The 16,814-nt window shown below is 34.2% G+C and overlaps 2 protein-coding genes across 2 annotated transcripts; both read left to right on the forward strand.

The window, feature by feature from the left end:
• Positions 1-7,202, forward strand: LOC111063250 (protein PFC0760c-like). Its single transcript, XM_039440633.1, has 2 exons — positions 1-352; positions 4,717-7,202. Exons 1-2 carry the CDS (start codon positions 178-180, stop codon positions 6,948-6,950), a joined length of 2,409 nt encoding a protein of 802 aa, XP_039296567.1. The 5' UTR covers positions 1-177; the 3' UTR covers positions 6,951-7,202.
• Positions 7,203-7,396: 194 nt separating this feature from the next.
• On the forward strand, positions 7,397-16,540 carry LOC120354170 (spore wall protein 2-like). Its single transcript, XM_039440638.1, has 2 exons — positions 7,397-8,275; positions 15,115-16,540. The coding sequence occupies exons 1-2, from the start codon at positions 8,095-8,097 to the stop codon at positions 15,723-15,725; spliced, it is 792 nt and encodes a 263-aa protein (XP_039296572.1). The 5' UTR covers positions 7,397-8,094; the 3' UTR covers positions 15,726-16,540.
• Positions 16,541-16,814: the final 274 nt, after the last annotated feature.

A 16,814-nucleotide genomic window follows, 5' to 3' on the forward strand; every position in this document is an offset into this window, starting at 1 on the left:
TTCGAATATATTCAAGTCGATCTAATCTATTTCGAGAAATTTGTAGAGGAAAATCAAATCAAAATGTCTTGATACAGTAATTGTTTCGGAAAATATGAAGGCGGACTATTTGATCTATTTCGAGAAAACTGTAAAGGGAAATTCACGATCAAAATATAGATCTAATTAATACATGAGATGTTACCGGAATTTACAAGGCATGTTTCAAAAGTAGCTTCTTCTGTTGTGCTAATTTTGCTGGGTTTGCATTTTGAGAGTCTGCTGTGTTCACCTATGCTTTATCATCAGGGAAAAGATGGAAGGTCGGGATATTTATTGAGAGCTAAGAGATCTCCTCAAATGGGTGTACCTGGTGAGTTAACCTATGATTATTGGACAAATCAGCTGTGCTGAATAGTGAGTTGTGTTTTTTCTGGCTCTAAATTTTGTAAAATTACTCAACAATTTTCCAATTAATGGTGATTTGAGTGTGATATTTTTGTTTTTTTATTCTGTTTTCAACCGTCAAAATTTAAAATCTTAGTTTTCGTTGTTTTTGAGTGAAAATGGACTAAATTTCAGTAAAGTGAAACCATAACCCTATTTTGGACTTTTAAAGTGTTATCTAAATTTGGGAAAAGAAATATTACAAGGAGTATCCTTAGTTTTTCTCTTCCAATCAGTGAAAAATATAGATAAAATAAATAAAAAATATATCGGAGCGAAGTGAGGTCTAAGATTCAAGTCGACGGTTTGGTATTTCTCTTAATGTTTGAATGTTTATATGTTGCGCATTTACGGCAAAACGCGGTAATAGATTTTCATGAAATTTGACGGGTATGTTCCTTTTTAAATTGCGCGTCGACGTATATACAAGGTTTTTGGAAATTTTGCATTTCAAGGATAATATAAAAGGAAAAAGGAGCCTCCTTCATACGCCAATATTAGAGTGAAAATCAAACTATAGAATTATTAATATAATTAATATGAGTTACATTCTGTTATCATCATAAATCAGCTGTTTAGTGGACTATAATACTACCCGTCCAAAAACATCGAACATCTTGAAAATGTATCTTTCCATTAACGTTGTAGACAGTTGCAGCCAGACCTGATAACAGCGCTCACACTCACATTCCGGGACGACACGTCACGATACGATAGAACAGAAAGCTCTATGCTCATTTAGGATTTTTTCTAGACATTTTAAATTGATAAATTATTTATTAATTTCTGAGAAAACATAACAACAGGTCATTGTAACTTACTGAGCGCGAGGTCTACTGTTCACAGAACTACTAGTAATAGTTTGTTATAATTCTACTACAGTGAGCAACACGGCAGTGGAAAAAGATAGGAGAGAACAGTGTTGTCTATTCTCTGCCTTACCACTGCATTCTATAGAGGACAGCTGATACTGATATATCTGATGTAGAGGTGCGTACAGATATACTCGCCGCGAACATGAGCAATTCACTTTTAATCAGCTGATTTAGATCTATCAGTGAATAACAAATAGTGAGTAGGTTTTTGATTTTGTATTCGAATTTTTTAAATAAGTGCAACATTTCTAAAGTTTTTAATTTATTGTGATACATTCTGTAATTTTTCAGAATATAAAATCAACCTTCAAAATTCAAAATTTTACATTCAAATTAATCATCATTCTTGGACCGAAAATCAAGTGACGAAGCAGTGTGTGATTACATAACCTTATCTTTTGGACAACATTAACATTTTATCAAAATTTTTGGAGAAAAATAGTACAGGCTTAGCCTAGTTTTCCTCCAATGTCATAATTGTATTATGATTATAGTATTTTATACAATGAATGAATGAAATGAATGATTATATCTGTATTTTTACAGAAACGGTAAGATACAGATATAAAAAGCTTGGCACCAGCTGATTAAAAGTGAATTGCTCATGTTCGCGGCGCGTAAATCTATACGCACCTTAATATTAACTGTCCATTCTTGTTTAAAATAATCTGAATCTATTATTTTTATCCCTCAAGAAAATCTAGTTTTCAAGATTCAATGATACATTTTAAAAATTGAGATAAAATATTTTGTTAATTATACGTCTTCATGGTTAAAACATGATCTGGCAACCTTGCGGAGCTAGACAAGGATAACAACACCAATGTTAATCAATTACTGCCATTATAACGTGGGACTCACTATAGTATTTTTATCCAGAATTGAAGATAAGTAGAGTATTAGTTCTGTGAACAGTAGACCTCACGCAGTATTCTCATCCACAAGTACCTGATTGAAACTATATAGACCTTATGGAAATACAACAATAGACTGGCTTCTCCACACATCTGTGTAATCACTTGTCAGCTGATTTATGATGAATAATCCTATAGTCTGATTTTTACTCTAATATTGGCGTATGAAGGAGGCTCCTTTTTCCTTTTATATCATCCTTGAAATGCAAAATTTCCAAAAAACCTTGTATATACGTCGACGCGCAATTAAAAAAGGAACATACCTGTCAAATTCCATGAAAATCTATTACCGCGTTTCGCCGTAAATGCGCAACATATAAACATTCAAATATTTAAACATTAAGAGAAATGCGAAGCCTTCGACTTGAATCTTGGACCTCACTTCGCTCGGTCAAAAATATACTTATTGAATGAAAACTACTCATTTTGTCAAGACCACTAATTTATTAAAACAATTTGAGATACTTGTTCCGGTTGTTACACCGTTATCAATGTCTAGTAAACTGAAAGCTTGAAAATTTAGCAGCAGAATATATAGTGTTGGTGAAGCCCTACGATTGGCGATTAGCTGTCGACCAATGAACGTTGTGCTCTACTGTCATTGGCCGATAGTGGACATAATTCTTAATCATTTACTTTTCTGTTCCATATACTCCTTCTTTCTCTCTCAATCATCTGTTTTTTCTCTTTCATTGACTTCATTTTCCTTTCTCTATTATTTTTTCTCCTTTCCTCTTGAACTTCTTCATCTTATCTTCATCCTCCTTCTGAGGAGACTAAATAGGCAGTTTAACGTCATACCTGGGACGAAAATTAAAACATTTCCAGTCTTCAATCATTTTTCCCCCAATACAAAAGGACCTTGTTCTTAACCTTCCGGTAGTCACGCCCTACTCAATCACACGAGCAGTCAATTTTCGAAGTGTTATGTACTCTGTTTACTGTCAAAACATAATAATTAATTGTATAATTACTTTTTTCCATCTTCTTGGATTATTTTACGCCTATAAACATTTGGATGATTACCATTTCATAGCCCAATAAGGTACACCAAGCAAAGCCATCAATTCTGTGTTATTGGTTCGTTTACAGTCCCCGTATACAGTCTTTTCCTATCTTATGCACTGTGGCGACTAAATGGCACCTAAAGACTGAACCATTGCTCGGTTGATACTGCAACTCAGTGGAGTGATGGGGGAGAAGTTTTGGAATGCATAGGTGACTCATTCACTGACACCACACCTTCCAATAGTTTTGTGCAGCAAAAAACTGACACTGTTGTACTTTTCACAACAGCGCAACTGCCGGAAGGTTAATCTAAATTTAAAAATCTACTTTATGAAAATAATCAAGGACTGGAAATCTTGTGAAGTGATCAACTACAAGACTTGACCTATTTCGGACTGTGTGTAACCGTATCTAAATTTGGGAGAGGAATAGCACAAGGTTACCTTATTTTTTCTTTTACTATAATTTTGATGATGTACTCATCGTATGAGTCAATAAAGAATATGGGACCGTTAAAAATATTTTTTTTCGATACAGACAAAATACGACTTGCTCAAATATAACATTTATATTGTTCTAGTTTGTCTTTTGTCTTTTATTATTATTCTATTCTACTTTGTACTTCGTTGAGGATGATACCCATATGAGCTCCAGGCTTGTGCGTAGCTGATTAAACTAATGATTGATTGATTATTTATTTCGTGTGCAAGGTCTGAAGAGACCCATTGCACAATATTATGATTGATTGATTGAGTACTTTGTTTATGTAGATTGCAATACACACTGACTCATACACTTATACAATAGCTTACAATACAGCAAATTTTTTGATAAATTTACATAACATAAACTAAGAAAAAAATTATTATACTGTACAATGATATGGAAAGAATCAATTTGGAATAACTATACAAGATAATAATAATTGTAATGCATCTATATAAATTGGCGGAGCTTTGGACATATCAATGTCCATTCTTTGGAAATAATATTCAAAATATCCTTCCCAGTAAGTCTCTACCAAGGGATAATGAGAGACCAATATCATAGAGAAACAATAGCATAAGTAGATATCCCATGGTATAGGGCGTTTATGTCGCAACTTTTACTGTTATCTCAAACCCATAGTTCACGTAGTTCTTTCCTTTCCCATGAACCTTTATGACGCTGGTAGTCTCTCATATTGTACCGTTCATACACTCTTACCCGGTTAAAACAGTAAAAATCGACAATAATCGACAGTAATCGGCATGAGATAACAGTAAACGTTGTGACATAAACGCCCTATACCATGGGATATCTACTTACACTATTGTTTATCTATGCCAATATGATGAGAGATGAATGGATGGCCTACAGCTTTAGATGGGTTCCGAACCACTGAGAGAAGCGACTTTTTGAAACTCATGAATGGTATTTATAGGGGTTATTCTAATTCTAGATATTTTGAAATTGTATTTCATTTTTATTCTTGATTCTTAATCTTATTTCAGGATCAACAGTAATCGGTCCTGTAACTTCAGGACATGGAATATTTATCTATGGAGGAGTTAATAATACTATAGTTTATTTGGACAATGAGATCATTGTAAACAGATATCAATGGAAACCAGGAGAAGATACGGGAAACAACACGAAAAAGCCTTGTGGTGATACTGGGAAGGATAGGGGGGATACAAAAGTGCATGGGAAAGATACAAAAGGGGATGGGGATGATACAAAAGTGCATGGGAATGATACAAAAGGGGATAGGAATGATACAAAAGTGCATGGGACTGATACACAAGTGACTGGGAATGATAGAAAAGGAGAAAATGGGGATGATACAAAAGTGAATAAGGATGATACAAAAGGGACTGATAATAATACAAAAGGGATTGACAATGATACAAAAGAGACTAAAAATGATACAAGAGGGACTGGAAGTGACACAAAAGAAGAGACTAATGATACAAAACATCCAAGGGACAATGAAAGAACGGCTGAGAATAATACTAGATTTGAAGGAAATGATCAAAATAACTATAACAACGATGAAAAACTGGATCTTCTGGAACAATTCCTTGTTTTTCTGCGTTATCTCCTAGATAATCTGGAAAATTCTCCAGTAAATCGTGATAAAAAACTTGAAGAGGACACTAAGAAGATGATAGATGAAACACAAAAGTTAATTGATGATGCAAAAATGGAAACTGATGAAAAACTAGATCTCCTGGAACAATTCCTTCTATTTTTGCGTTATCTCCTGGATAATTTGGAAAATGTTCCAGCAAATCATGATAAAAATCTAGAAGAAGATACTAAGAAGATGATAAATGAAACACAAAAGTTAATCGATGATGCAAAAATGCAAACTGATGAGAAACTAGATCTCCTGGAACAATTCCTTGTCTTTTTGCGGTATCTCCTAGATAATTTGGAAAATTCTCCAGTTAATCATGATAGAAAACTTGTAGAAGATACTAAGAAGATGATAAATGAAACACAAAAGTTAATTGATGATGCAAAAATATCAGCAAACGATACAAAGATGGAGAAGGATACCATAAAGTCAGGAGAACAAATGAATAATACAAAACAAGATGTGAATGATACAAAGACCAATGAAAAGGGTACACAAACGGATGAAAATGATACAAAAATTGATGGAAAAGGAACAGGAACCAATAAAAATGATACAAAATTGGGCTATACTGATAACATGAAAGGTGTAAAGACAGATAGAAATGATACAAATACAACAAAAGATGATAATAATGTAAGTAATGGTACGAATACATCTGACAATGTTACAAGTGATAGTAGAAATGATACAATTATAACAAAGGATGATATGAAACTTTCTGGAAATGATACAAAAGAAGATGTGAATAATATGAGGGAAGATATGAATAATACAAAACAAGTTACAGATGATGGAAAACTAGACAGGAATGATACAAAACTCGACAGGAATGATACAAAACAAGACAAGAATGATACAACACTGGGAGGAGATCATACAAATCATGATAATGATACAAGACTTGATATCAATGATACACATCATGATAGAAATGATACAAACCATGATAAGAATGATACAAATCATAGTAGAAATGATACAGAATCACCTGGAAATATTGAAAACAAGGGAACGAAAAATTCTACCATTGAAAATTTGTATGAAGATGCCGTGAATCTCTTAAGAGATGTTGAACAGATGAAGAGAGACAACGATAATATGTTGATGGAAATTAAGAGAATGCTAGAGGAAAACAGAAAAATGGCTGAAGAGAACCAAGAAATTTTGAAGAATCTTACAAAATATTATCAACACTATGAAGAGAAGAGACAAAATGATGGAAAAAATAGAACAGAAACACATATAGATCATAAACAATCAACTGGGAATGATAGAAAAATAGATGAGAATGATTCAAAGAAAAATGAAATGGATACACAAACACATGAAAAAGCTACACAGACGAATGAAAATGATACAAATACAGATGAAAATGATACAAAAGAGAATGGAAATGATAAAGAAACCGATGGAAATGATACAGAAACCGATGGAAATGATACAGAAACTGATGGAATGATACAGAAACCGATGGAAATGATACAGAAACCGATGGAAATGATACAGAAACCGATGGAAATGATACAGAAACCGATGGGAATGATACAGAAACTAATGGAAATAATACAGAGACTAATAAAAATAATACACAAACTAATGTAATAAAACATCATAAAAAGCCCCCAAAAAAACCAAACAAAGGACACAGTCGGAATGAACATAAATTTGACCCCTACTGGCAGAAAACGGACTGGTAGAAAATAATATGATAAATTATATAGATAATAAATGGAATAATTAATTCCAGAAAATAATAGAACAAACTAATAAAGATACAGAAACTGATCAGTCTGACAAATTGATAACATATAGCATATAATATAGTGGTTCATGAACTAGAATAGTGTACAAATAACAGAGGACAGTATTATATGAATAATAAATTGCGATAGAAGAATGAAATATATAAACTATAATAAAATAAAGGAAAGAATTTGCTTGTACACATATGGAATGGGATATTCACGAATGAAGGAAGCATCATCAGGTCTCAACTACTTGACTGATTAATTAGAAATGTTACATATAGATTCTTTATTCACCGAGGATGGTTTAGGCCTACTTTAAATTCTCCAAGATTTTAGTAGGTGAAGTTTTCAGTTTGTTGAATTTCCAATTAGACCCTTGCGGAGCACGGGTTACCTGCTAGTTAAAATAACTCGAAATTCATGACGAATGGTGTAAATGATCATAAATCTTTTTGATCTTCGAATAGTTCCAAAAGCTGGTTAAAGTGATACATCAAAAATAGTGATATAAAACAGTAAATAATACTGAATTATTATAGTATAAAAATATATGAAGGGATAAAGGGACAAGGAATACCAGCATATATTTTAAAATGATAATCAACATTTTCATTATCTATAATATTCTTCAACCAATCAATTATAGTAGAAGAAGCACCTTGAAAATTGAATATGAAGATATAATTGGATAAGAGAAGACTGAATATAGTAAACCAATTTCATGCTCAATTTGACTAGTAGTCAAATATCAAAATTAATGACAAAGATTGACGTCATAAAAATGAAAGATTTGCTGACATAAGCAAGACATAACATTCCTAATAGTCATAAAAATGTGTCATATATTTTTGTGTCATAAACATGATTAGAAGTTGAAGCCTTACTTGCTCTAAATGTTTTTTGTGAGTGATCAATTTCATGACATAAACTTAATTGGAAATAGAGACCTCGTTCATCATTACAAATGACTTGTGGATGCAGAGCTACCTCTTTTGGAAATGTTTCCAGAATTTACAAGGCACATCTCAAAAGTAGTCTCCGTTGTTGTAGTATTAGTAGTGCTGGTGTTACATACTGAGAGCATGTTCTCTTTTCATCTGATGACGTATCCATTTGAAATAAATGATACAAAAGGATATTCAAGGATTAAGAGATCTCCAAATGATGTTTCAAATACTGGTAAGTGATATCGAAGTTTTTAGTGATATTCCTTTGGATATATTCAGAGTTTTAAATCTCCTAGTAGCCTGTGATAGTATTAATTCAATCTGCAATATTTCAGTATTCCATTGGACATACTTATTCATTCAGATTTGAAACTAATAGTGGAATATCCTTGTAATGAATTGAAATTATACATTTATGGGAAAGAGTGGAAATCTGAATAGTAAAAAAAGGAATATAAGACTTTATTATTTCGACTCATTTTTGACACTGAAACCATAGAGAAACAACAGCATAAGTAGATATCCCATGGTATAGAACGTTTATGTCGCAACTTTTACTGTTATCTCAAGCTTTCCCGTGAAGCTGTGTGACGCTCATAGTATCTCATAATGTGCCGTTCATACACTCTCACCCCAACAAAACAGTGAAAATCGACAATAATCAACAGTAATCGGCTCGAGATAACAGTAAAAGTTGCAACATAAATACCCTAAACCATGGTATATCTACTTATGCTATTGTTTCTCTTTGCTAAAATCCATTAGATACTACTGATTTATAGCAATTCAAATGAGAGGTAGTGTTTGCAGCTCTTTGACCATTTCCTCCTTATCACTGTCATGACCTACAATACAATACTAAATTTCAGGAAACAAGTCCTATTGAAACTTTTTGTGTAGTTGAGAAATTGATATTGTGATAATTATTCATATTGAATGAAAATAACTAAGAAATTATCAAAAACCACAGATTTATTGCTACTTAGAAAGACCGGTTTCGGTTATTAGCCCATTGACAGAGATTGACAATGGTGTAAAACCGGTCTTCCTAAGTAGCAATAGATCTGTGGTTTTTGACAATTTCTTAGTCTTTTTCATTCAATCCTATTGAAACCTTGATTATGATTATGATTTTTGAAGAGACGGATTCAAGGATCCAAATGTTCAAAGAACCCCACACATCAACTGAGCTTATTGTGTTCCCAAGTAATATGCTAGTTGGATGAACCAATACATGTGTCCTTCACAAGAACCAGGAGATTTTCCCTATACCAACATCCCATTCATCACCTGGTTGCTTGTTGCAGTCCAGAGTGATATGCTTGGCAGTCTCTTCAGACTGATTGGTCCTTAACGGTATTGAAAACTTACACATCAATGAGTTTCAAATTGAAATATGGAATTATGATTCAGGGTACATCAAATTAATCTGTAGAGATAGTTTTATATAAGCTGAAGAAATACACACTCTTCAGGAGAAAAGCTACAGTCAATTTGTGCTTTAGTTTAGTTGATTTCGTTTACTACAAAAATGTATCAATCAGAACTGAACTAATCTGCCAAATCATAGAGCAGCAGAATATGGATGAAGTCATACCATTGGTAGTTGGCTGAGCTTTCAAGGTTGAAGGCTACCATTGGTCAAGACAAGCCACGCCTAAAGTGGGCTGGGCATACACAGTGGGCGGAGTCACACAGCTGGAGTTGTCACTAAGGAATTGCACCTTAAGGCTCATCTCACACTTACATGACACAGGTTGAGAAGAGACTGGACTCTAGTCGAGAGCATGTGTTTCCAAATGGTGACACTCAGACCAGTCGATTCTAGTCTCCGCGACATCACCATTTGAAAACACATGCTCTCCACTATAGTGAGGTCCACGTTATAATGGCAGTGGATGAAGATAGAAAAATAGCGATGCTGATTCTCTGAATTAATTAATTATATTTCTACACTGTCAAAAACATAATTGGCATTGTTGTAGGACATAGAAATGGATAGTACCACCAGCTTTGTCGAATGATAGACAAGGATAGCAAAACCAAAGTTGATCAAATACTGTCATTATAACGTGGACCTCACTATAGAGTCGAGTCTCTTCTCGACCTGAGTTGCGTAAGTGTGAGTTGAGCCTTAGTGTTTCTCAATCATTCCCAAACATTATTCTCACATCTAGTATAATTTCAAGTGTAGTCCTATTTCTACAAACAATCTATATCTACAATAATTTTATATATTTTATACCTAGTGTTATATACTGTGCCTTGTTCCAGGAGCCCATGATATTCCTCAATTGAAATCAGTCCATGGAATCGTAATATATGGTGGAATAAATAATAGAATAGTTTATATGGACAATAGTACAGTAGTGAATAGTTATGAGGAAGAAATGATTGAAAATTATTATGAAAAAGGGCCACCAGATAGAAAAGTGCATTTGAAAGATCCAAAAAGGGATAAGTATGTTACAAAAAAGGATTTGGATGATACAAACGTTCATGAAAACGATACAAAGAAGAATGGGAATGATACAGAAGAGGATTTAGTTGATACAAAACAGAATTTGAATGATACAAAAGTACATAAGGATGATACAAAAGTGGATCAAACAAATCGAAATGAAGTTCACAATACAACGAAGAAGGAGTTTGAACAAAATCAAAATCTTGATACAAAACTAGACAAAGATGATTCAGTGTCATTAAAAAATGATACAAAGGAAGAAACTGGAGAAATAATAGGTGGACACTTGGATTGGGGAGCTACAGACAACGGAAACACATTTGGTAATTTTGGGATAAATAACGATCATGAAAGGAAATTTCTAACATTTCAGAAAGAGTTTGAAATGCATGAAGATCAGTACTTGAAGGATAAAGAGAAATTTGAAAAGGATTTGGAGTTATTCGAGAAAGAGATTGAGAAGTATAAACAAGAAAAAGAGAAATCCAAAATTGATGCACAGGAATCAAAGGACAACTTGGGAATGTGTGTGTTTGGTTCAAAAAATGTTAATGATTCTTCATCAAAACTATATGGGAATGGAACAACAACAAATGAGAATAATACAATAACAGGTGGGAACAATGGAAAAGTGAATTTTACAGACTCTGACAATGGTACTAGGAAAAATGTGAACGATACAGATACATATGGAACAAAGTCACCAACTGATGATACAAAACTACCAGGGAATGAAACAAAGTCGCCAACTAATGATACAAAACCACCAGGAAATGATACGAAATTACCAAGTGATGATACTAAACTACCAGGGAATGATACAAAGCCTCCTACAGATGATTTGAAACCACCAGGGAATGATACAAAATCACCAACTGATGATACTAAACTACCATGGAATGATACAAAGTCCTCTACAGATGATACAAATACACCAAGGAATGAAACAAAATTACCAACTAATGATACAAAACTACCAGGGAATAATACAGAGTCCTCCACAGATGATACAAAATCACCAAGGAATGAAACAAAGCCTTCTACAGATAATACTAAACTACCAGGGAATGATACAAAGTCCTCTACAGATGATACAAAAACTTCAAGGAATGAAACAAAATTACCAACTGATGATACTAAACTACCATGGAATAATACAAAGTCCTCTACAGATGATTTGAAACCACCAAGGAATGAAACAAAATTACCAACTAATGATACAAAACTACCAGGGAATAATACAGAGTCCTCCACAGATGATACAAAATCACCAAGGAATGAAACAAAGCCTTCTACAGATAATACTAAACTACCAGGGAATGATACAAAGTCCTCTACAGATGATACAAAAACTTCAAGGAATGAAACAAAATTACCAACTGATGATACTAAACTACCATGGAATAATACAAAGTCCTCTACAGATGATTTGAAACCACCAGGGAATGATACAAAATCACCAACTGATGATACAAAACTACCAGGGAATAATACAGAGTCCTCTACAGATGATACAAAATCACCAAGGAATGAAACAAATCCTTCTTCAGATGATACTAAACTACCAGGGAATGATACAAAGTCCTCTACAGATGATACAAAAACACCAAGAAATGAAACAAAATTACCAACTGATGATACAAAACTACCGGGAAATGATACAAAATTACCAACTGATAATACAAAACTACCAGGGAATGATACAAGATCATTTCCTGATCATACAAAATCACCAGGGAATGATACAAAATCACTTCCCGATGATACAAATCTACCAGGGAATGAAACAAAGTCCTCTACAGATGATACAAAACCATCAGGGAATAATACTAATCCATCGACTGAAGATTCAAAACTACCAGGGAATGATACAAAACCAACAGGGGATGATACAAAACCTCCTCCAGATTATATAAAACCACAAAATGATACAGAATTACCAACTGATGATAAAGAACCACCTCTAGACTACATAGAACCACAGAATGATACAAATTTACCAACTGACATACCACCACCAGAAAATGATACATTACATGAAATCCCCCCTAAATCAGGCGATAATTCATCATTTTACACTTTCAAAGACTATGATTATCTTGGCGGGAACCTCCCCGATCCAGTAGTTGGAGATAGCCCTGTTGATATAGAATTAGCAAATCTTACCAGAAAATTTGTGATTAAAGTTATAGACAGGAGTGTGGACAAGTTGTGTATTGAGACTATTAAGAATGAGGCAGTGAGAAATGAAACGAGAGAGAGGCTGGTTGGAGATTTGCATTGGCTGCTGAGTGAAACGATTGGGAGTATAGTGTTAACAGTGGGTGAATGTGCAGCATTTCAAGGTCAGAGTAGTCCAGTTAAGGAGGTTATAATTGGCATGATGGAGGAACAGTATGGAGATGGTTAGAAGATAATTAAAGTTGTAAGTAAGATAATGGTTATGATAGCAGATGATACAAAACTGTCTGGGAATGATACACAGCCACTAAGGGCAAGAATGATACACAGACACCAAAGAATGAAAGACAACTATAACAACAGATGATACAAAACTGTCTGGGAATGATACACAGCCACTGAGGACAAGGAATGATACACAGCCACCAAATAATGATAGACAACTATAACAACAGATGATACAAAACTGTCTGGGAATGATACACAGCCACTAAGGACAAGGAATGATACACAGCCACCAAAGAATGATAGACAACTATAACAACAGATGATACAAAACTGTCTGGGAATGATACACAGCCACTAAAGACAAGGAACGATACACAGACACCAAAGAATGATAGACAACTATAACAACAGATGATACGAAACTGTCTGGGAATGATACACAGCCACTAAGGACAAGGAATGATACACAGCCACCAAAGAATGATAGACAACTATAACAACAGATGATACAAAACTATCTGGGAATGATACACAGCCACTAAGGACAAGGAATGATACACAGCCACCAAAGAATTAAAGACAACTATAACAACAGATGATACAAAACTGTCTGGGAATGATACACAGCCACTAAGGACAAGGAATGATACACTGCCACCAAAGAATGAAAGACAACTATAACAACAGATGATACAAAACTATCTGGGAATGATACACAGCCACTAAGGACAAGGAATGATACACAGCCACCAAAGAATGATAGACAACTATAACAACAGATGATACAAAACTGTCTGGGAATGATACACAGCCACTAAAGACAAGGAACGATACACAGACACCAAAGAATGAAAGACAACTATAACAACAGATGATACGAAACTGTCTGGGAATGATACACAGCCACTAAGGACAAGGAATGATACACAGCCACCAAAGAATGATAGACAACTATAACAACAGATGATACAAAACTATCTGGGAATGATACACAGCCACTAAGGACAAGGAATGATACACAGCCACCAAAGAATTAAAGACAACTATAACAACAGATGATACAAAACTGTCTGGGAATGATACACAGCCACTAAGGACAAGGAATGATACACTGCCACCAAAGAATGAAAGACAACTATAACAACAGATGATACAAAACTATCTGGGAATGATACACAACTACCAAAATAAGATACAAAACTGTTTGGGAATGATACACAACCCCAGAAGATGATACAAAACTGCTTGGGAATGATATAAAATCACCAACATGGAATGCTAAACAGCTTGCGAAAGATGATACAAAACAGTCTGGGAATGATACAAAACCACCAAGGAATGATACATAACCTGCAAAAGATGATACAAAACTGCCTGGGAATGATACACATTCATCAAGGAATGTTACATGAGAATTTATTCCACCACCTAGGAAACAGATTCATCAGAGGTGGGATTCCAATGCAAAACATAAGTTGGGGCTCAAGATTGAACTCTCAAAAAGGAAGACAGCTATTTCAAGCTATAAATGATAGGCAATGTTCCAGAAGATGATACAAACCGTCTGGGAATGATACAAAACCACCAAGGAATGTTACACAACCTGTAAAAGATGATACAAAACTCTCTGTGAATGATACAAAACCACCAAGGAATGATACATAACCCGCAAAAGATGATACTTCCTATGAATACCAGTGAAAAATGAGTGTAAAAAATTAAATAAAAATCTATCAATGATTGATAATTAGAATCTATCATGATAAACATCAGAGAAGAAGGAGAAGGTGGAGAAAAGGATATAAGAAAAAAGGATTGGATAAGATGTCTGGAAGAAGGAGAGGAAGAAGAGGAGAGAAAGATGTGAGATTAAATTAAATATTGGAAGTTTAAGGTGGAGAACCGTTGTGGAAATTCGTACAAATTGAACCAAGTTAATAGAACTACTGGCAATTGACATTTTTATGATCACTGACGTCAACTCTGATTATTGATACTACAATTTTCAAAAACATAATATTTCTTATAAGCACTGATATCAACTCGTATTATTATTGATACTACAATTTCCAAAAACATAATATTTTCCATTGTCCAAAGTGTCAGAGCCTCATTTTCTTGTTGAGTATACTATAATCTTCTCCTTTTTCCTCGTCAATGCTTCATACTTACAAACTTTCATCTCTTTTATTTTCCAGACAGTAATACCAATGACGCAACAAATAGAGGCAAAGAACAAGAAGGAGGAAAAGTAGAAGGGAGAGATGGAACAGTAGAAGGAGATGGAGGTGTGGAAGGATCTGGTAAAGGAGAAGGAATCGGAGAACGAAAAAGAGACAGAGTTGAGAAAGGATCAGGGAAAGGAGAAGAAGTTAGAAGGAAACGAGAACAAGGGAAAGAAGGAGGGAGGGAAGAAGAAGCTGGAGAAGAAGAAGAAGAAGAAGGAGAAGAAGGAAGAAACAACTTCGACAGAGATTACTCAGAGGACCCATACGATGCCGGCACCGCTGATATAAAATACTACCAAGAAAACATTCAAAAGAGAATCCGTTTTGGACTAAATTCGCTCAAATCAAGGCAAGAAGAAGTTCTACAAACACTTTTAGAGGATCCCGTTCACGACACTTGCAAGCTGGTTAATGCTACAGACAACCTGGAGTCACAAGTTAGAGATAGTCTCGTATCTGAGGTGTCATTATTTATTAGTAGAGTTGTATCTCAACTTATCAATAAAACTAACGATATTGAATGTATTCTAGATGGAGCTAAAGAAGCTATGAGGATCATGAAGCTTTCAAACCCACAATAGATCATACAGTATCCTATACTATTAAACGAGCAATTTCTGTTTATATGTTTAGATGTTTGGATGTTTAGATGTTTATATGTTTGTATTTAATTATTATTTAACGAAAATCCTAAATAAATGCTGCAAATCACCCCGAAGACTTCTGCTAATTCAGACATTGACATCAGGGTTAACAGCTAGATGGAAATTCGATGAGAACCACTATCCAAAAATTAGTTGCCAGCCCGGGAATCGAACCCGGTACCTCCTAATTGCCTGTCAGGAATGCTCACCCTTACACCAAACTTCAATCTCTGGATAGCAGCGCTATCATTAAATAATAATTATATATTAATTAGCATTAGAATAAATGCATTCTCTATTTAATTCCATCTGTTTGTATTTCACCGGATCTCGAAAACGGCTCTAACGATTCTCACGAAATTCAGAACATAGTAGGTTTATTATATAAAGATTTGATTGCACTAGGTCTCATCCCTGGAAAAACTCTCTGGAGAACATTAAAAGTACAATTCATCCTTGGAAGAACAGATTTCGTCGTCTGTCGATAACAGAAGATGCGTGTGCCTGTGTGGGAGATCAGCTGTGTAATCATTCAAACAGCTTACCGTATCTCGCGAGAAATATTATCTAGAAATTTTAATAGACTATCAAAATAATTTGATTTTTTGACATGACATGATTTATCACTCTAAATTAGAGTATATCAAACATAATATTCAAAGTTAATCATTATGTTTTAAGTGATTAGTGAGTGTTATTTTGTCATTCAATTTGGTTTGTAGACAATTTAAATTGGAACTTCTGTTTTTAAATATTTTGACTGAAAATTGGACCTGAATTCAAGTGTAGAGACATAACCTACTTTTTGGACTATTTATAGTGTATAAACCAAAATTCGGGGAAGAAACAGTTTTGGGCTGTGCCTGTTTGTCCTTCCCCAATCATTTTGAAGAATTGTGCTCTGTTTATCAATAAATAAATAACGAGCGAAGCTCGGTGCCCCGATATTCATATTGATTTGATACTGTATCATATTAGTTTGATACTGTATCATATTAGTTTGTTACTGTATCATATTAGTTTGAT

This window comes from Nilaparvata lugens, chromosome 14 (assembly GCF_014356525.2).
Source record: "Nilaparvata lugens isolate BPH chromosome 14, ASM1435652v1, whole genome shotgun sequence".
NCBI lineage: Eukaryota > Metazoa > Arthropoda > Insecta > Hemiptera > Delphacidae > Nilaparvata > Nilaparvata lugens.